This window comes from Simochromis diagramma, unplaced genomic scaffold (assembly GCF_900408965.1).
Source record: "Simochromis diagramma unplaced genomic scaffold, fSimDia1.1 OVJJ01000131.1, whole genome shotgun sequence".
NCBI lineage: Eukaryota > Metazoa > Chordata > Actinopteri > Cichliformes > Cichlidae > Simochromis > Simochromis diagramma.
In genome coordinates, this window is record NW_024387200.1 from 9,232,248 (window position 1) to 9,253,118 (window position 20,871).

At 40.9% G+C, this 20,871-nt stretch overlaps 2 protein-coding genes across 7 annotated transcripts in view; both read right to left on the minus strand.

Annotated features, from left to right (window-relative positions):
• Positions 1-2,667, minus strand: part of LOC120745911 (aminopeptidase O (putative)) — an 88,795-nt gene extending 86,128 nt beyond the window's left edge. Inside the window, exons 1-2 of one of the 3 annotated variants that reach the window (XM_040051121.1) lie at positions 2,052-2,661; positions 190-956 (exon numbers count right to left, since the gene is read on the minus strand). In XM_040051121.1, coding sequence (XP_039907055.1) covers positions 190-920 — 731 coding nt within the window. In that variant the 5' untranslated portion in view covers positions 921-956; positions 2,052-2,661. The other 2 variants (XM_040051122.1, XM_040051123.1) reach the window with 2 other exon arrangements.
• Positions 2,668-2,842: 175 nt separating this feature from the next.
• dock8 (dedicator of cytokinesis 8) overlaps positions 2,843-20,871 on the minus strand; it is a 56,924-nt gene continuing 38,895 nt past the window's right edge. For 3 of the 4 annotated variants that reach the window (XM_040050324.1, XM_040050323.1, XM_040050326.1), the window contains 19 exons: positions 20,223-20,374; positions 18,808-18,990; positions 18,508-18,634; positions 18,053-18,140; positions 17,792-17,888; positions 16,635-16,769; positions 16,196-16,348; positions 13,932-14,090; positions 13,717-13,817; positions 12,413-12,605; positions 11,689-11,832; positions 11,245-11,376; positions 10,821-10,955; positions 10,305-10,394; positions 9,299-9,535; positions 9,050-9,193; positions 7,876-7,982; positions 5,775-5,945; positions 2,843-4,688 (listed from right to left, as the gene is read on the minus strand). In XM_040050324.1, the coding sequence (XP_039906258.1) occupies positions 4,637-4,688; positions 5,775-5,945; positions 7,876-7,982; positions 9,050-9,193; positions 9,299-9,535; positions 10,305-10,394; positions 10,821-10,955; positions 11,245-11,376; positions 11,689-11,832; positions 12,413-12,605; positions 13,717-13,817; positions 13,932-14,090; positions 16,196-16,348; positions 16,635-16,769; positions 17,792-17,888; positions 18,053-18,140; positions 18,508-18,634; positions 18,808-18,990; positions 20,223-20,374 (2,600 nt within the window). In that variant the 3' untranslated portion in view covers positions 2,843-4,636. Of the gene's footprint in view, positions 4,689-5,728; positions 5,946-7,875; positions 7,983-9,049; positions 9,194-9,298; positions 9,536-10,304; positions 10,395-10,820; positions 10,956-11,244; positions 11,377-11,688; positions 11,833-12,412; positions 12,606-13,716; positions 13,818-13,931; positions 14,091-16,195; positions 16,349-16,634; positions 16,770-17,791; positions 17,889-18,052; positions 18,141-18,507; positions 18,635-18,807; positions 18,991-20,222; positions 20,375-20,871 lie in introns of all 4 variants that reach the window. The other variant, XM_040050325.1, reaches the window with a different exon arrangement.

Consider the following 20,871-nt stretch of genomic DNA (forward strand, 5'->3'; position numbering starts at 1 on the left):
AAATAGCCCGAGGTGTGTTTTTGTGAATGAATTAATCTGTATTATATTATTCTGACATAGCACACTCGGTATCTTACACAGTAACTTTGAACAGAGCAGATTTTATGCCAGTTGCCAGTTGTTGTTTTTTTTAAATAATGTGCCAATCTTCAATGGAATAATTCAGATGATTTGCATCCTGAAACAAACCTGTTGTCCTGATCTTTGGTCCACCGCACTGAACCTCCTGCTGGTTTCGTCTCATAACAGATCCTGAGAGCACAAGGGAACTCCTGAGGTGATGTGACTCCATTTTTCCTCACCTGTAGACTCCATCGGTCTCTATGGAACTGCAGTGTGCTTCCATCCTGAGCACCGGGGGCACGGCCACACAGTGAAAAGAGCTGATGCTGCTGCCTCCACTGGCTGGAGGGCATGGAGATGAGGTTCTGAATAAAAGCTGCCTGTGGCTTCCTTGAAACATCCCCTGACTTTTTAGATGGTACCTCTGGAAAGCGGCTTAACATGGCTGCCACAGAGGTGACGTCCACCTCTTCGACCTTTGACACGTCAAGATCACAGCAGTCCAACACTAAGGTGAACTCACCACCACTTGTAGTGTGCCACAGACTTGAAGACTGAATACTTTCTGCATCACCACACATCTTCTCCACCTTTGTTGTAATCGTTTCAAGCTCTTTTTTACCATCCTCCAGAGAATCCACCTCCTTGTATTTGGATGTAAAACCATCCTGACTTCCTCCAGCCTCAGTCCTCACTCCCGAACGAGGCTCCAGGAACAGAACAATACTACCACTGATGACCTTACTGTCAAAGTGAACAGTAAGGTCCAGGACATAATGCCTGACCAGTATGTGGTTAGTATTCGCTCGAAGCGGAAGGTCATCCGTGTCAGGGTTTAGGTCCCCATCTGGGTCCATGTTACACCAAGGACATCAAAGTTGAGTATAAGATAGCTGAAACAGAGAAAACAGAAAAAAAACTAACCCACACTGACTGAGAATCTGAGGAAAAAATCTAACTCATTTCTGTCTGTGCATAAACCATGATGTGAATACACCATCATGGTGACTGCAGGCTACAGCTGCATTTAACTCCAATGAACTCTACACATGCCCACATTCCACAATGAAACGACTTTCAAACAGGAAAACAATTTCATGATCCAATTTTGATGTGTGTTAACAAAGCAGTACAAGTAAAAAAAAAAACTCAACACACAGACAGTAACAGCTAACTATCTGCAGAAACCTATATTAAGGCTCTCCTGCTTTTATTTTTCCTGTCAGTTCTTCTATTTAGCCTGCTTGGGGCTGGAGGGAGGCTTGGCACGACAGAGGTGCAATTACTATTTACAGTGAGAAACCCTCAGAGCTTATTCAGTGCAGTTTATAAAATTATGAGCACTGAGAAAAAAAAACATGTATCTTGAGCAACAGGATGGAGAAAAACATATCTTCCATAACTGTAAAAGATTGGACAACAACAGCCAACTCTGATCTATGTGACCACTCTTTTATTAAGCTCATGCAGCTTGTTAATAAAATTAGTGTCTGTTTACTGTTACTAAGGAAAGAAAACTTGAGTGTTGCTCTAAGGGTATAGGAATTATGTAGCAGTGGGCGGAAGTGAATGCCAGATAGCTGTCACACAGTTAAAAGTGATTAAGTTGTGTTCTTGGAGGCAGAGCAGGGCTTGCAGGCAAGTCACAATACTGCTCAACTTCGACCAGGGTTTTCCTTTCTTTTAATCACAGGCTAAAGTGTGAGAAAACATAAAACAGAAACTTTCGGTCAGCACAGGAAACGAAGGTCTTCACCTCAGTGTTTCCAAACGCCGCACGACGTAAATGAACGTCTGAAGTTTTAAAATTCACTAAAGTGTGAAGCTGGCTGACTGACATGAAGGAGTTCGGCTAACTTGCCATCACAGGTCTCTGTCATTAAACAGTCTGCGGTTCAACCGCAGCGACGGTGTCGCCACAAATAACCGGCTTCGCTGTGGATAACAGCGTATTTACTAATATTTGTACAAAACAGCTGCTAACATACCGCCGAGCATCACAAGCTCTCGTTTGTTCAACGACAAAGCTGTATCCGTCCTGTGCGAGTCGAGCGTTGATGTCGTCACATTAGTGCGACGGCAGCGGATTGTAGTCCTTCACCTGAATCCTCCCCGCTCTTTCGAGCGCTGCACGTTATTTATTTTTTATGATAACTACAGAAGTAACGATTAAAATGCTTTTTTAAAATTAATATATACATTCTGATATATGATATCAAAAAGAATGAATGAGAACGAGAAAGTAGAGAAGTACCAGGTGCAAGAACAGCTGGAGCGGATGTGAAAAGTCCACAGTCACCGTTCTTCCCCATTCTGATGCTCGCTTTAAACTTAAGCAGATTGTGTTGACCATGTCTGCATGTCTAAATGCGTACAGTTGCTGCTATGCGACTGGCTAATTCAATAATTAGTATCAGGCAGATGAAACTGTATACCTAATAAAGTTGCCAGTGTGTGTAATTTTACTTCCTGTTCAGTTTTAGCTTCAGTTAAATTGCAACCTGGGGATACTCTTCAGTGTAATTATTGCATTTATTTGTTTCTTTATTTTTTTTGTCTACTTCTAAACATTTAGTTTTATTTAGTCCCCTATTTGTTCTATTTTTATTTTATTTTGAGACAAAGGACGCCAAAAAAAAAAAAAAAGTTAAGACTCTTAACAGGAACCTTAAAAAAACAACAACAAAAAAACAAAAAACTTTGAATAGTCTACTTATTAGTAATACATGTATTTTTGCATTTTAATTTAGTTATATTAAAATGTGATTGGACACAGTGGTGACATATATTAATTTTTATTCAGGTTCTTCAACAGCATTGCAAGTATGACAATTGGAAGAAAAAGATCTGCATTAAAACAAAAAAATATGTACGAACATAAAGGATAACCATGAAACATGAACTCAGTCTCAGTGGGTGTATCCCACGAATACATCTTACAGCGCTAATGTGGCACACGTTTTAAAAATAGGTATACATTTTTATCAATGCTCACAGCTGATGCATACTGCATAGCTATCATTTTATTTAGCCACCCCACAAAAAAAACAACAACAACAACAACAACAAAAAAAACAAATCACACAGCAGCTAATAAATAAGATATGTACCTAGAAACAAATATTTCCATGAGCATTAATAACATTGACAAACATGTACACCCATTTTTGAAACTCCAGGCGCATTTACATCACTGCAATACAGAATGACCTGCAACATAACATCATTTAGATGAAATGTTTCATGATGTCACATAAAATCAAGTTGTCACAATTTAATATTCCAAGCAGTAATAAATTTCTTCACTGGAATGTGTTCTCACATACTGAGTAAACATAATTTGCAAAGTAAATCCGTGTGGAGTGACTTTTTACATTATTGCATTTCTGCTGAAGTTCCTCACCTACTCCTCACTCACAGTAAATACATAAGGAATTGAATTTGGCACTGTGTGTATTGCAGGAAGCGCGGTCTACTTACAGAGAGCAACTGAAACTGTTGGAACATACGCTGAGATTGTACAGTAAACTCAGTCACTGAATTCCACCGACTGAATAATATACTTCCAATTAGTATCATTATTGCTGTTATTTTATCTAAAAATACATTTCCATAAAATACAACGCAAAATAGTTTTAACAACTTTGTAAACATCTTGTTATTATCTGAAGTAATATTTCAAATATATCCACAATGCACACTTTATGTGTATTCCACATGTGTTTTAGAGCCTTAAAAGCCTATCTGTCGCCTGTGAAACTCTTAATAAGTTAAACTTTTCTGTTAGCTACATATCCAGGTACATGGCTGGCCTCAACTGTTAACACATGAATCTGTACCTATTTTTCCAGTGCACAAAAATCCATCTACACTCACTGCTCACACTGGAACATGTCATGCATAAGACGCCCAGAGTGGAATTTCAGAGGCCCTTTAGCACATAACAGAATCATTTATCATCACTGAGTACAAAGTGACTTCAGTATGGCACCAAAAGCTTCTAATCTAAACACAATCTAAATAAACACACATTCATTCAGACATTCACATACATCTATATACATACACAGAAAACGAGCATTATTGGCACACACACACACACACACACACACACACACACACACACACACACACACACACACACACACACACACACACCAGGCCTGGGATTAGTAAGGACCTAAGAGAGCTAGTTTACTGACCCAGAGGAAGTGTTTGCAGCATTTTGAGGACTTGAAGTTATCCAAAAATGGAAATTAACACAGCAACCGAAGATTTTACGGTGAAATGCTCAATAAGCTACACTTTGCCGGTGATTCCCACCCCACCATCCATTTTTGTATGTGCTCACTCGCCTTTCCCTCCTCTGACAAACAGCCTGACATCATAAAAGTGAACACGCGGCCAACATTAATACACATTGCCAGATCACTGAGAAACCGCAAGTCTTCCATTGTTGACACGGCGTACTGCTCCTGCTGTTCCTTTTCTTGTCCCCCCCCCCCTCTTCTTTCATCTTATCTTCTCTTTTTCTCTCACTTGTGTGACAGCCTCCTCATCCTGTCTGAAGCACTCAGGAGTTTTCCTCCTGAGTTCTGCGGAAACTTAGACGTTTGAAGGAATCCCTGCGAGAAGACAGCGGACGAGGGAGGGGAAACAGAAACAAAAGATAATGAATGATTATGAGGAAGAAGAGGTGGAACAGTCATGGTGAGTAGGCGAAGGTGCGTAGATGTAAGGTAATCATTTACTTCCCACAACCTAAAAACACCCTGAATCTTAACCATAAATTTCTACCAGATAACAGCGAGAGCAGCAGATATTTTTTCCACAGCACCAACTAGCTAGTTTTCTTTTACCGAGGCTCAGGTGTTAGACACTGTCACATATAAGATAATTACATGAAAGATATAACAGTTATCACAACTTGTAATATTTTTTTCCCCTCTCTTTTTAAAAACTATGGAGATAAATCGATGCATCTGTGGTTACGTGTACAGCAGTAAACAAAACCAGCAACAACAAAGTTATATTTATATATTCTAGTTTAATAGCTTCCTAATATTAAGTAACCCTACTGAAATCATATCCATGTTGTATCTAAAAATAAATAGAAATTGCCAGTTATAATTAAAGGCAAAACCAAAATGCATTAATGCATTCTTTCAAACGGGGGTGACTCTTCTGGTTGCAAAAAAAAAAAAAAAAAAAAACCCGATCGTGACCCATGCTGCTCGCTTCATATTTGACACGTGGAACCCCTTTTGGGTGGAGTGCATCATCTCAGTGGTTAGTGTTCTAGTAAAACAGGTGATAAACAGTATGACTGTGATTAATAATGCTACAGTCATACTGGGAAACAGTGGTTGGAGACCCCAACAGTTTCAAATTAATTGCAATGAACGCAGTTTTGTTCACTGCAGTCACCGTGCAACCATCGATTTTTCCTAGTTGCAAAGAAGGTTGTGGCCTTACAGTATTTTCACTGTAATGTGACTAAGCCACAAGACTCTATTGTTTGAGCATGAAGTGTCCTTGGTTTGTCAGTCAAAGCCATCCTCACTCATGATGTCTGATTTAGAAAAAACGTAATCAATTCATTCTCTCTTTCCCTTTGGTTCAGTGATGACACAGCCTGATAAAATGATCAATGTATGTTTCTCACCTCCGTTTCCCTTTTCAAAGCCGTCTGGTGCGGTGGCTCTGTTTACCTGTTCTCCAGCCGAGGCCTGATGATGGGTTTATAGAGTTCGGGAATCTTCCTCTCGAGCATTGGCCTTAGGTTCTCTCTCAGGCGGTTGTAGTTCTTCTTCAGCTCCTGCTGGTACTCCTTCTGATCTGATGCAATCAGGTGCTTATTCTTCTCCACTGCTTCACCGCACCTGCAGGACAGAAAGTGGCATGTAAGTTCATTGGCTGTAATGAAAAAAAGAATGGAGTTTTTTAATTATTATCATCATTATACAGTAACCTCAAGAAGAGCTTCAAAAATATGAAACGAAACAATCTTTTTACAAGTCACTGTGCTTGTGTATGCTAAGCACCGTCCTGTAACTGCTTGACCAGAATTTGAATCCTTTGCAAACCAGAACTCTAAATGAGCTCAAATTTATACTCGACTGCAGGGACCACCTATTTGGCTTTGTCAAGTAACGCTGCTAGAATGTGAGCTACGATGCAAACGACCCAGAAGTCTGATTTAAATCACAGTAGCAGCAGAAGCAAGAACTCTAAACCCCTCTTTTCTCATGTGCTGGGAAGGGGACAATGTTCTGTTATAATGGGGGGAAAAAACAATGGGTCTAAGTTGAAGTGCAAGTAGAGGGCAAGTCTGGGTTGCACCCACAGTACTCTATCATGATATGTATAATGGCCAACATACAGGGCAGTCTGCAGGAAATCAAGGGAAGGGGATGATTGCAAACACATGTTTATCTTTTAGCCTTTAATGAAGTTAATATGGAAGCTGCAATGTCGTGTAACAGTATACAGTAAATAAGCAGGGTAATGAGCATTAATGACAGTTCACAAGAGTGCAGGATTTTCTGGTGGTGTATAGCTCTTTATCTGAATGCTTGGCTTATTTAGACAGCTCTTCAGATGAGCATTTGGCATCTTCATTTTGTTTTATGATTTGCAAAGTGAGCGCCGTTTGTAAAAAAAAAAAAAAAAAGAAAAAGAAAAAAAAGAAAATATGCTTGGCTGTTTAGGTTTCTGAATTGAAAAAAACAACAAAACAAAACAAGAAAAACCTATGGGCTTCTTTAACCATTACTGCGTGTACAGGATCTAAATCTATAAATGCAGGATGGGACTAGACAGCAACAACACCAGAGCATGTGGCAGAGTGGGACATCAGCAAATCCAGGAAACAACAAATCCCCCGAAACCTCTCTTTAAATTTTTAGCTCCACAGAACTCATTTAAAAATACTTTGAAGTTCACGTAGCTACATAATACAACACTAAATATTACAAGATGACCAGCTTAGAAAATAATGCTTTCCTAAGTGGATTTATTAGAATGCCACTGCTGAGAAGATTGGCGTTCCGTGAGTCCTGTTTACCTGGATTTAGGAAAGAAAATAAACCTTTCTGAAATTACAGCAAATTTTTGCAAATGTGTTTGTAGCATTTAAGGCAGGTGGAAAGTAATATGAAGGTTAGAAAATGAAAGACACCATTTTTTGGAAGCAAACAACTCATAACCATGAAATGAAAGCAAACAAACTCAAGCACACGCACTAATACTTTGCAACGTGCAGATATGACACAATCTCGGCACAAAATTATCATGACTCACTGCAGCGTGTAGGGCATGATGGTTCAAATTATGTCGTGATCATTGAAAATATTTTAAAACTATTGGTGATAATGAATCTAGAGTTAGCTAGAAGAATAACAGCTTAGTGGAAATAGTCTCAATATGTAAATAATATATAATTATTCACATTACTCCTACTTCTTTGCTTCATTTAAACTGTGATCTGGTTGGAAATGTAGTTGTGATTATCACTTCAGTCTCTTCATCTTGACTGACAGGCTGTTTAAACAGCAGGATATCAGTCTCCATCACTCTCACTTCTTTGTGGCGCACTTTTATCTTCCTACGCAGGCAACAATAGAGGCATATAGATCCTGGAGAAGACTTTCACTCTTTCCAAGTCACATCTCACAAATACATTCCATTTCCTACTAAGAAAATCTCTTTGACATGTTGTTGTATACTTCAATCTATTGAGTCAGTGCCCATTGTTCACCACCATTTATTCACCCTTTGTCACTAGGTGGTGATTCTTTGATAGCGTCTTACCTCATTATAAATTCTTTGAAACACAGGCGCAGTTTGTTGTGGTGACGGAAGAGCTTTGGGTCCGCTGGGATCTCATTCAAGAAGACCTGGGCCACCTCCAACGGGCCCTACAAACAGGGGGCGGAGATACAAGGTAATCAGCAAAAACAAAGAAGCAGAGAGATGAAGAAAGAGAAAGCAAAGAGGGGCTGGAGGAAGGAAAGAGAGGAAGCGTTTTGACAGCAAGTGAACAAAGGAGGAATAAGAAAGCCCCTCATTCATACTAGGGGAAATGACCTACTACCTGAATGGCTAAACGCAGCTAAGAGCTACGATTCTGAACTGAAAACACGAGGAAGCCATCAGGAAAAGGAGCTGCTGTGATTACCTCCTGTATAGCTAACGTCACTGCTTACCCTGCATACATTCTCCATTTGGCTCCCATTTGCCCAGTATGAGCTCTTGTTATCCTAACTTATATTCATCATAAAACCGCAGCGCGCTCGCACAGTATCTGCAGTTAAACAGCTCTGATTAGAATCATAAATGCACTGGGCCCGGGCCTCAGCCCTGGGTCTGAGCTGCCGACCCGCACACAGAAACCCGGCCTCTTGTACTGATTACAGTCAAGAGTTATATGTTTACTGAGCTGCAGAGCATTAGCATTATGTATACAACCATCAGGTTGGAGCAAGGGACCTGTCAGATTAGACACTGGAAGATAAAGAGTAAGGCAAGCAGAGACGCTATAGCTTGCTTCGTCATTACACCGACATTCACCATGCTGGCAGGACCTGGAAGCTATCAGATCAAAGAGACCTCCGGTGCAGCACGCCATGCAGCGGATACATGAAAGGAAGAGGGGCCCTGAATTGACGTTTTAACTAAATCAGGAGAAAAGCAAAGGAAGGATTAGGGTTGCGGATGGGGTGAGGGCTTTGATGTGTGATCACTGCCATGTCTCCCACCTGCACTCCTTGACTACAATGGAAACTGTAAATGTGGTAGCATAAATAGGAGGTAAATCACTCTGTTATTTTCCCCATCACATTATGCATGATAGAAAGTGTCATTTAAGAAGAACAGCTGTCATTTGGTTAAGCGCAATCATTTCTGCTATAACAGGAGAAGACACACAGTAGTGCAAAATGGCATCGCTGCCTTTATTTACCGAAGGGCCCCAAATGCTCATTACCTGGTTAACAGTGGCTCCCACAGAGCCCTGTAGCAGCATCTGTAACATCTTAGCATCGGGTTGTTCTCTGTGTGTGGCAACCGCGAGCTCTCTGGTCTTCTTCTGCATGTCCTCTATGGCCACCTCGATAGGCGTCAAGTCAAACTGGAAATACAAGACAAGTAAATATAGCCAACGGGTATTGCTGCAGCTGTGATAGCTGCTGTCATAGCTGCTAGGTGTTCCACACCAGGTGTATTCAGCACTTACCTCCTCTTTCTGAATGACATTGATGCGGGTCTTGACATAGGGGAAAGCATGCATGGTGGTGAGGATGGTCTTTCTCTTGTACTGTTCATTGAGTTCACCCCGAGGTCGCCCACTCTTGGTGAAGGGTGTGGTGTACATGAAGCGCCGCAGGTTAAAGTTCTTCTCAAAGTTTGTCAGTCGGTCTTTCATCTCATAGTCGTCAAAGAAGGGTTCCACATAAGTGATCTGGATATACGCCTAGAGAGGAATGGTAGTGTTTTCTTAAGTTATTATTCATGAAAATAGCATCTTATTGTGATTAAGAAACGTGTGCCTTTAGCTGCGTTTTATTGTCTGTTTTTATATCTAATAAAGCAAACTCTGGTATGTGTCCAAAGAATCCATAATTTCTCGCTCATAGTCTACGTGCAGTGCATTTTGGTTGCATTGTGCTGCTGTTTAAAACACAGGGAATTGAGTTCCCACTTGTCATTTGCATAAATTTGGGCCAGTTTATGCAAATCAGATCTGTCCAGCTTGAGTCGATGCCTCTGAAAACTCCAGATGAATCTTTAATCTACACATTGTTGATCTCAAATGAAGACAATTCAACAACTGACTGGCTTTTCTAGGACCTCGAACGTTTTCAGTGTTTGTAATTCCTTGAACTATTTTAATAACATAAGAGAAAGGTTGCAAATGAGCAGTCATGCTAGTTTCCGGGCTGCTTGGCTGCAGGAGAGGAACCTGTCATTCATCTATCACGACGCTTTCTGTCTCGCCTAGCAATTTTAGAAAGTGGAGCAAACCCTCGAGTGCAAAAACGCTGCTATAGACATACCACTGCAGTTTTAGAGTTTTGGAGAAACAATATTGTAGAAATACACAGTGCAGTGTCCTTACAGGTGTCACAACTACAAGCCTGGCAAAAAATGCCCTCAGGGGAGATTTTTGCTACTAATATTAGTATTTGATCATTTAGAGATTAACATTTACCAGTTGATAGTTTGGCATAACAGTTACTCACCTTATTGGGGTTGAGCTGTTTTCTGTCCACTGGCGTAGAGTCCTTAATCATCACCAGTGTGTCATCTCCAAAGCACTGACTGTAGAAGTTCTAGGAGTGCAGGAAACTGTGTCGTTAATATACAGTACAGTTCATAATATATAGTCTTTAAAAAGTGCAGAATCATTTTTACTCAAATACAAATTGCGATTGGAGGCTACTCCTTAAAGAATAAAAAGCATTAAAAGAACACTCGAAAGCATGAAATAAACTAAACGTGAACTGATTCACTAATTTGACTCAAGTGCAGCTGACAATGCATCCACTACTTTCTTTTTTTTCCTCTTTTCACCTTTTAGCATGCAAATGATAGCTTTCAGGCGCTCTAAATGTCATCAAAACTGAAGTACAATTTGTGAATCTTTCACTCTGTCGTTCTGCTCACTTAAAGCCTCAAGCGTCAGATCTCACCAGTCCAGCCAGGCACCATATCCTTTATTTCATACCTACACATGCACACATTTTCCTCTTACATACCTCCAGCCTGTGTGATATCTCGGGCAGATGTGTGATCCCAGGCTCCTTGTAGATGAATTCCCGTTCATCCAGATCACCAAACTTGGCCCCATAAAAGCCCACTCGGAAATAAGTTCCAAACATCCTCTTGTGTCCCTGGAGGGAAGAAAACACACTCAAATAAATACTAATCAGATATTTCTGTTGTGTCAATTATCCTTTGTGGATTTTTTAAATTATAAAGGAGACTTTGAAGGTTTTATTAAAAGCCAAAAATAAATTTGCAGCAGTTTTTTGTTTTCAAGGATGTTTAAAACACATATTTAAATACTGAATAAGAACATGTACCAAAATGATTTTTAAAATGTTTTATCTACAGCATCTTACGATCTTTCTTATTTTCACTTTAACTAAATAAATGACACAGCACCTCCTCTGTCATTACCTTCTGAATGATGTTATCAAAGGCTCTCTGAAGTTTGTCATGTGTTGACGCCAGTTTTCTGAAATCTCTATGTGCCTCTAGGATTGGTATGATGATCTTGTAGACCTCATTTACTGCCTCGTAGAGACCACCCTGATGGGAAAGACAGCCATAACTGCTGTTTAGCACAGAGTATAGTATATTTTAAGAAAATATAAACATTTATTGTTAAAGTGCAAAGATTTTCTCTGTTTCAGTTATACAGCATCCTTAAAGGCTGGCTTCTTTTTTTTTAGCATTAACAAAGTAGATATTTACCACTTAAAAAAAACAAAACAAAACACATTAATAATACTAATTTTATAAAGTAATTACTCCAACCTTGATAAAAAAAATCATTACAGGTTTTTTATGTTAGCACTAAACATAAACATCACAAATACTAGTGCAGTTTTATGGTCTCACATTGCTGAAGAGCTCAGCAGCCTGCTCCAGCAATCCCACCAGGCCGCTCTCTGTGAAGTAGCGACCTGAGCACACCCCATCCTCATCCGGGGACAGGATGTCGTCCGACACCGCAGACTCCTCCAGCACATTGGGGGAGATATTCTGAGGAGAAGATCCGTCAGCTAATCACTCATTTAGCCCCGCTAATCACATGATCAATAATACGGCTTAAAATAAGATGTCCTGCGGTGAGAAATGGAACTCGTTTAATGACCATCCAATCAGTGGCTTGCTGCAGGTTAGACTGTCCTGAGCACAGAGGTCTTGTGTATAACACAGCTCATCGATAACATAATCAACTTTGTGACTGTTATAACTGTTTGTTTTCAGATGAGGGAAACAGGCTGTTCCCATCTTCCCACGGGAGCACATTTGCTTTTTTATTCTCCTCTTCATCTTCAAAGACACGGCGTTAAGCAGATATACCAGGGGATCATATTTACATGTTGACGTTATGAGTGTACAGCTCCCCCCTCTGGACACACACAACCAAATATGGAAGCAATCCACGGGGAGATGTGAGATTTTCTTGCTGTGCACTTGAAGGTTTGCCTTCATTCAACAGAACCACCAACAGCCATAATAAACAAATGAAGACTGCTTATTTTATGTTCCTGTGTTTTAGTCCTAAAAACTTATTATCTCCTTGTTATTTCTGTATGTATATATTTGTGTGGTCTACCTGAAAGGTGACACTGCCAACAGGCAGGTACTTGTGATCCTCCAGCATGCTGAGGTACTCAGCCACCAGGGCGGCAGCGTGCACCAGACACATTGCAGACTCCGTGTAACACTTCCTGTTGTTGTGCTTCTCTGCCATGTTCTGCAGCCAGGTCAGGCGGAGGTCAGGAGACGTCTGGTAGCCTTTTGCTATCCTGGAGAGATATGGGAGTGGGAGAAGGGATCATTTTTCCCCCCTAATTCATCTGGTAAAAGCCTATCTGAGATCAAAATCTCCATATCAGAAAACCGTCACATGCTGGACAAACAAGTGCAAAAGTGGTAGTTAATGATATGGGCTCACTGCAGATAAGGTTCTGCATAAACTGTGTATTTTAATGACTGCATTTATGTCAAAATATTTTGAAATCAAATAGAGAAAAAGAAAAGTTGGAAATGAATGTACTGTATGAAAATAATGACTTTTGTGTAATACACTACATAAAAGGAGATCAAATAATAGTCTTAAACAATATCAGTTTAACTGTGGCACAGATATAAATAAATGCCGATGTGTGAAAGACAAATATCTCAAAATAAAATGTGAGCATGAGAGTGAGCACAGCAACATTAGTGGGTTATTGTGTTTTATGGGGAACATGAACGCTGAACACAATTTCCTGTTTTTGAGAAGAACGGAAAATTATCGACTAAACAGAAGAAGACTAAATCTAAAACACTGTTTATTTATTTATTTATTTATGTTTGCAAATCACCCTACAAAATTTACAAATTAATTCAAGCATCTGGTGACCACATGTTTTGCTCATCAATGACCTATGTGTGCTAGAAAGCTTGGAGGTATATGTGTAAAGCTAGCAGGTCAGTCTGTAAAGCTACGAGAGACTCGCCATGTGACCGAGACCAAAAACTAAATAGAAAGGTGCATGATAAATGACCATAGGTGACAGCGAAGCACGCTGAAGTGCCAAAATAACCAAAAGCACATACATGACCTCTGTCTCAGTGTTTCCCCTTCGTGTTCTCTCACACGCATGCACGCTCGGACACACATACTGTTTGCATTTGCATATACACAAAGCCAGATCAGAAGACTAAACTGCTACCACATGGTTACCATAGCGAGGGCAGCAAATAGAGGCAAAACATCCAGGCCACAGAGAAATAGGAAACAGTGGTGAAACACAGAGAGAAGCCACAGAGTGATGAGAAAATGATGATAGAGTAGGATGCAAAGAGGAAGACACTGAAGACAGACAGAAACCAAGTGAATGCCTTTTACACCAGATGCTTTTGGTTTCTTACCTGTACATGAGGTCCATGAGCATTTCAGGATCTTCCTGAAACTCCCTCATCTTCACTGTGTCGGATAAAATACTGTTCAGGTTTCTTAGAAGCTCATCCACCTGTAAAAAGAAACAAAAAAACCCCAGACATACATCAAAAAGCAGGCTTAAGGTTATGAATCAAAATCAGTAATGCAACTGCTCAACTGTGTGACTGTGCGTATAACTTTATACCTGGGAGGGAAGCTGAGTATTCTGCATCTCAGTGTCCTCCTCTGCATAGGCCAGGATGGTGCGCAGAGAGCGTCTTAAGTACTCCTCCTGGAAGTCTGAAGACTTGCCCACCAGCGAGGCCAGAGACATGGTGACCTGCATCTTGACTCTCGAGAAATTCTGACAGAAGAGACGACAGTGAATATGTGTTTAACGCTTTGCACTGTTTGTAAGTGTATATTGGATTTCCACAGACCAGAATATTAAACCTTTTTTCTCCATAGTTTTTCTATAGCATGCAGGGGAAGTACTGGTGACAAAACAGAACAGAACATAACAGGAACTGCAAGATTACATTTTGCCTTCAAGTTGCATGGAAAAAATAAACCGCTAACATTTTTTACAACAGTTAAGAAGGAAACGCCACTTCTGGCTGCTCCCTTACTCACAAGAGGTCACCGCAGGAGGTAGGTGGATTTTTTATTTTTTTTGTAAACACCGGATGCCCTTCCTGAAGCAACCCCTAAGGGATATGCGTCTCCTCCTGGGACTAAGCGGGGATTTTTTGCTTGTGTAAACCACTACACTGTAATACCTAACAATATGCAGTTTGTCTTTGGAAACATTTTCTTGTTATCACCATTTAATAGCACAATGAGTGAGCTACAGCACATATTTTGCTATGCGCTTGGAAAGAATTAATAGTCCCCATTAGCAAGCATGAGCAAATACTGATTGCACAAAAGTCTCCCTGTTCCCCCCCACCCCCGCTCCCCTCCCTATCCTATCCTCGTCTCTCCATCCTTCACACTACCTGTCCAAGAAAACAGGTGTGACAAACACCCTTCCATCTTCTGCAGAGAGGACCGTGTGTATGTGTGAGAGAGAATGTGGTCGTGTATGTGTGAAGTCCCATCTATCTCCAGCATGACCAGCTAAGCGGGAAATGATCTCCCATTAGCAGAGACATAATCACCCATGGATCATCTCTACGGCCCCATTCTGTTCAACTGAGCATGGAGCCAGAGCCTAACCACCCATCACTGCCCTCTAACTCAGTGTGTGCATGTGTGTGCGTATGAGAGAAAAGTACAGAGAAGTAGCCTAAATGATAGCTTAAGTCAACAAATAACCCTCTTTGTCCTTCTTTGTAATTGTATTTCTCATCTGCCCCCTTTTCCTCTTGTTCTCATTTTAACCTCTCCATAAATGGGCCGGTTTTAGCAACATTTATCTGTTTTGTGAGGGGGAAAAGGCTGCAGTTGTCTTTTTTTTTCTTTGTCTTTTTAAAGCAGTCTAAAATTAACTAAAATAACAAGAGAGGGAAAAAGTTTCACGACAGACTGAGAACATGACGAGGGGAGATCACGGGATAAAAACATAAACAATGAAAGCGGTAGGGAGTAAGTTCTGCATCAATGAGTCATTCGGCTGCTACGCTAATTCAGATCACAGCTCCCTCTGTATACAGCACATAAACAAACATACGCTGGGACATGCAAAGGAGAAATACTCTATTTAAACTGGAGATGCTGTGCGTGTGTGCATGTGCGTGCATGTGCTGTGCGGGCTGGAGTCTGACTTTCATTAAAGTGTACAGACTGTAAACACAGGAAATATCGACTGCAACAGCAGTTATCGAACCAGCGTGGAGAATGAAAGAAGATACTCTAGCCTCTGCCTCCCTTCCTTCATATCTGTCTTTTCTCAATCATGTCCTTTTCATTCCCTCCTATCATTGCTTCACCTCCGTTACCAACAGTTCCCCGACTCTGTCATGACTTTCCTCCTTTCCTGTCTTTCGGCACAAATACTTACACATTCACACGCACATATGCAGTGAATCACGCACAGTTAATACACACACAGAGTTGCTGTCATTAGTTATAGAGGGGATGGAACATGGGGAGGCAGACAGTGACATATCTCTCTGCTTTCCACTTAGAGACACATCCTTCAGCAGAAACTTTCTTGCTGCACGCTTAAAATAGACACGGAAAAGACATTAAAGCTGAGCAGAAGGGGAAGAGAGCAGAAGATAGGATAAGATCTGTGTGACTCCCTGCTTCTGTGTGTCTTCATGAGAACATGTATCAAAAGCAATTCTGAACTTGTGTGAGCACTTCAGCTCAAAGTGATATAAAAGCATTTTTTTCTGAAAGCTTAAAAAGGGTAGTGCGTGGCTAGTTCTTGATTTGTGGACGTTCCTATGCATCCTTACTGCTCACTAGAACACATAAATAGGATATTGTGTGATTACATGTTGCTGTGATGTGTGCGCTTACACTGGCATTACTGTAGCTGTATCTCATGATGAGATAGAGGGTGGCACAGGCCTGGCTTCTGTTCTCATCCACAGGGCTGCTGCAGTACTGAAGCACCTTCTGGCACAGGTCTGCACACTGCTCCGCCTCCTCTTCAAACAACAGATCTCCAAACTACACGCACACACACACACACACACACACACACGATGATATACACAGCCACACACACACACGGTGATATACACAGCCACACACACACACAGATATATACATAAATAATTCTGGCTTGTATCAGCAGTTGGCCACCCACACAAACAAATAAGAACATTTAATTTAGACACAGATAGTGTTCATCTAAACAGACCAACCCACACACACCACCTCCTGAATTTTCAAAAAGTGAAACTAAACACACATGCACACACACACACACACACACTTGTCATCATGAAACTACCTTGACGACAAGTGCTCTGAGCGTGCTGAAGGTGTGAGAGAGGAAAGTGGTACTCTGGCTGCAGGTGAGAGAGTGGAGTAACACCTTCAGCACCCCGCCAACTACGTTGTCCTTACAATCAGCCAATGGCACCGCCTGAATGTGAGACAGAGAGAAAAATAGATGAGACGCTAGGGAAACACTGGGGAAAAAATAAATAAATAAATCACATGAATACAAAAGTCCCAGTTTAACTTCTTAGCTAGAGAGTACACAACAAGCAGATGAGTAAAAAGTTTATGATAGACCATTAAAGCTGCATAGAGTGGATACCCTCGTGTACCCTTGTCTACTAACTAACCTTCTACTAGAGGAGAATGGCGAGACTGCTTTGTCATATGAAGGCAAAAGTAACTCAAATAACCACTTGTTACAACCAAGCTATGCAGAAGAGCATCTCCAAATGAACAACATTGAACTTTGAAGCAGATGGGCACCCAGTGCCACTCCTGCCAACTGAGAACAGGAAACTGAGGCGACAGCAACAAGAATTGGAAAATGTTGACTGGTTTGATGAGTCTTGTTTTATTCTACAGCAATTTTTCGTAAGGGCCCAAGTTTGGCATGAAAGCACGGAAAGCAAGCATCCGCCCTGCTGCTGGTGGTGTAATGGTGTGGGGATATTTTCTTGGCACACTTTGTGCCCTTCAGTACCATCTGAGCATTGTTTACGTGCCACAGTCAACCTGAGTTGTTGCTGCTCATCATGTCCATCCCTTTATGACCATTTTCCGATGGCTGCTTCCAGCAGGATAATGTGCCGTGTCACAAATTTAAGATAATCTCTAGCTGGTTTCTCGAACAAAAGAGCAAGTTCACTGAAATGGCCTCTGCAGTCACCAGAACTCAAGCCAACAGAACACCTTTGGGATGTTGCAGAACGCAGCTGAGAAATCTGAGTAATGGCATCACGTCAAAATATCTGTGGAATGTATTCAACATGTCGTTGAATCTATACCACGAGGAGTTCAGGCAGTTCTAATACTAGCAAGGTGTATCTAGTGAAGTGGCTGGCGATAATATATAATGACAACGTAGCATAGTAAGTCTAAAATGATTGCAAATGTATTTATTAAATGCACATTAACGTTACTCAGGGTATTTAAGACAGTTCTGACCTGGACGATTGTCTCCAGCAGGTCGAGCACTATGAGGTTTGACTCAGTGGCCAAGTTCCCACTGATCAGAGCTTCCTGGTCCAACTCAGCTTTAGTCCTGATGGAAAATGAGGAAAGAGAGGCAAATATTAAAAATATAAAAGAAAGAAGGAAAAGAAAAAGGAGAGAAAGGGAAAGGCATAGAAGAAGACATCCAGGTGCATCAAGAGGTAATAATTAAAGGGAAAAAACTGAGAAGGAGACACAAAGATTACAACATACTTATCCTGTCTGTCATTGGTCTGTCGCCACTGAGTGAGATCCTTTCTCCAGCGGAGGACCTCTCTCTGACCCATGGTCCTATCTGTTCCTGTGTGGTATATAAAAACAGAGCATGAGAAGAAAAAAAGTACACTTATTGTGCAGACTATAAACTAAAACTGCATCCATGTGGTAGAAGTATGAACAGCCTGTCATGTGAAAAGATTTACTGCAGTGTAAGAAGAAAATTATATGATTAGTGCCTGAAAGTGTGGATTACAAAATAAACAAAATGCTTTTCATATATGCAGCAATCCTGGACCGCACAACTATAAAAATTATCATAAGATTTCCAAAATCTGAGTGTTGACTATTTTAAGAGGAAGTTCGTGTGTAAATCTTTGAAACATTCTACATTTAAATGTCAGAAAACCAATTCCAGGCTTTATTCCTTAAAGTGCCAAGAAACACATCACCTCCAACTCGTTTCATCATTTCCCCACGGGCTCCCATTCCTCTCAGCAGGGCCTCCTCCAACTGATGTTTGGCCTGCTGAGATTTCTGTAAGGCCTGGGTGCTCACTTTGTCACTGCTCTGCTTTCCCTACAAAAACACACAATAAGCACATAGTAACCAGGAAGAAAATACACAAGGATACATTGATAACATGCACTGAGGAGTGTGAGAAAAAACACGTGTGGGGAAGGTATGCAAATACACAAACATCCAAAAGTAGTGCATTAAATTAAATTATTAGAAAATAAGCAAAGACAGACCCTATACTCAAAGCAGGAGATACAGATGGTGAGGAGCTCCAGCAGCTTGTTGAGCTGTGAGGGAGGCATATCTATAGTCCAGCGCTGAATCAGGTTCCCATCGGCATTCTTCATCACCCACAGGAAGCACACCAAAAGGTGGCGACTGGTGTCTGCAGCCAGGGTGGCTATGGATTTACCTTGCTGGGAAGAAGAGAGGACAGAGACAGATATGTGTTGGATCCAATGGAGTGCAGCTCTCACTGAATGGAAATGTGTGCATCTGCTGCAGATCACACATTTAGAAACTGTGTCCTAGAAATAAATTAAACTGTCACACGCAAAACAAAATCTATGAAGCTGTTCTAAAACTACACTCTGCATGCAATACCGTCATAGATCCAATTCATATTAAATTCATGTGACACAACTGCCAGTGCTCAACCTATTGAGTTATACAGTGTACTCTAACAAGTGCATACAATAAACTAACAGTACATCACTGACAAGCTTCTCTAAACCACAAATATGGTTTCTCACTAGCTTCAATGAAATATCGTTCTCTCCTCCATCTTAACAGGTGTTAAATCTATTGCAGATTCATTTACCTTCACTCGTGAGATGATGAATCGCTAGTATAGACGGCTACCGCTGCTTCATTTTGCAGCAGCTTTGATAAATGTAGCCATTAACCTCCTAGTGCTCTAGGTGTCCCACCTAGAACCTTGTTTCCAGGTCTCTGTCTTTTGGGGTGTTTTTTTTGTTTTTTTTTTAAGAGCAGGACTGCCCGCAGCTTACCAGAACCTACATCAAATATTACAGTTTAATCTAAAGCATCTCTTGTTTACCATAGGAAAACATTGTTCTCTCTATGAGTAAGATTCACTGGAAACATTGTTAGAAGGTGGACTGCCCAAAAATGAGGACCAAGTGCTCTGGGGGAGGTGTTTAGTTTTGTGGTGGATACCAGAACAATGGCTCACTCTTGTCAAAATCATATTTTCCACAACAGCACTTCTTGCAGCAACATACAAGGAACTGATTCATCTTTTGGAAAGAAACAGAAGGAAGATGAAAAGAATGGCAGCGTTCGGTTTTGGCGCCTGTGTTGTTGCTGTAGCTGTACTTGATGGATGTGTTTGTCAGGGAGGATGGCCCTGTTCACTTATGATGGCAATGCCTGCCCATAAACCATCTCCCGGAGACGTGTATGTATGCGTGTGCGTGATTTTTCAGGATGAATGAAGTATGTGTGTGGCTCTGACAGCTAATCAATCTGCTTCTGTGCAGCTCACCTGTTAGGAATGGGAATATTCACAGATACAGTCGCTCACATGCGCACACACAAGCACGTCTGAACTTTTAAAAACAACGGGCAGCAGGCTATAATCTGTTACCGTCCTTTTATTAGGAAATTAAATACACATGGCCATTACCATAGATGCCATAGAAAGAAGAGCGTTCCGTCCCAGTGTGTTGAAGGGGTTCCCAGCAATTGCCATGGCAACAGACTGATTGATAGGTGGGACATTTTCAAGGTCATCATCAGGTCCGCCTGACTTGTTTTTCCCGCTGCGCGAGTCAGAAACTACGGAGACAAACAAGGGGCAATTATATTAAACTGGTGAAGAGAAGGACTGCAGCACACAGGATTACCTTACACCATTAAAAGTAACACAATTGTATCTCAATTAGAGATAAAATACATAAAACAGAAAAGTTACTTGTTACATCTATACAGAGTTGAGAAGGTGTTGGTTGGTTATAAACGGTTATAAATACATATTTCTTTTCATGTAGCTTTCAGAAACACAGCAACAACATAGTATGATGCAATTTTGGGAGTATTGGTGGGAAAGGTGACCTATCATATCCTCTTCATCACTACCATCAGGGCAGCGGTACAAAGATCTGTTAAGCAAATCTAAGTGATGTTAAATGGTGTGAAATGGGTGTCACTTGTGCTTGTATTTGATTTTTGGTGACGTTACTGGTAATGTCTTTAATGGCCAACACTTGATGTCTTTTAAATGTGCTATATAAATAAAGGTGACTTGACTAGACTTAATGTCTCTAATGTGATGT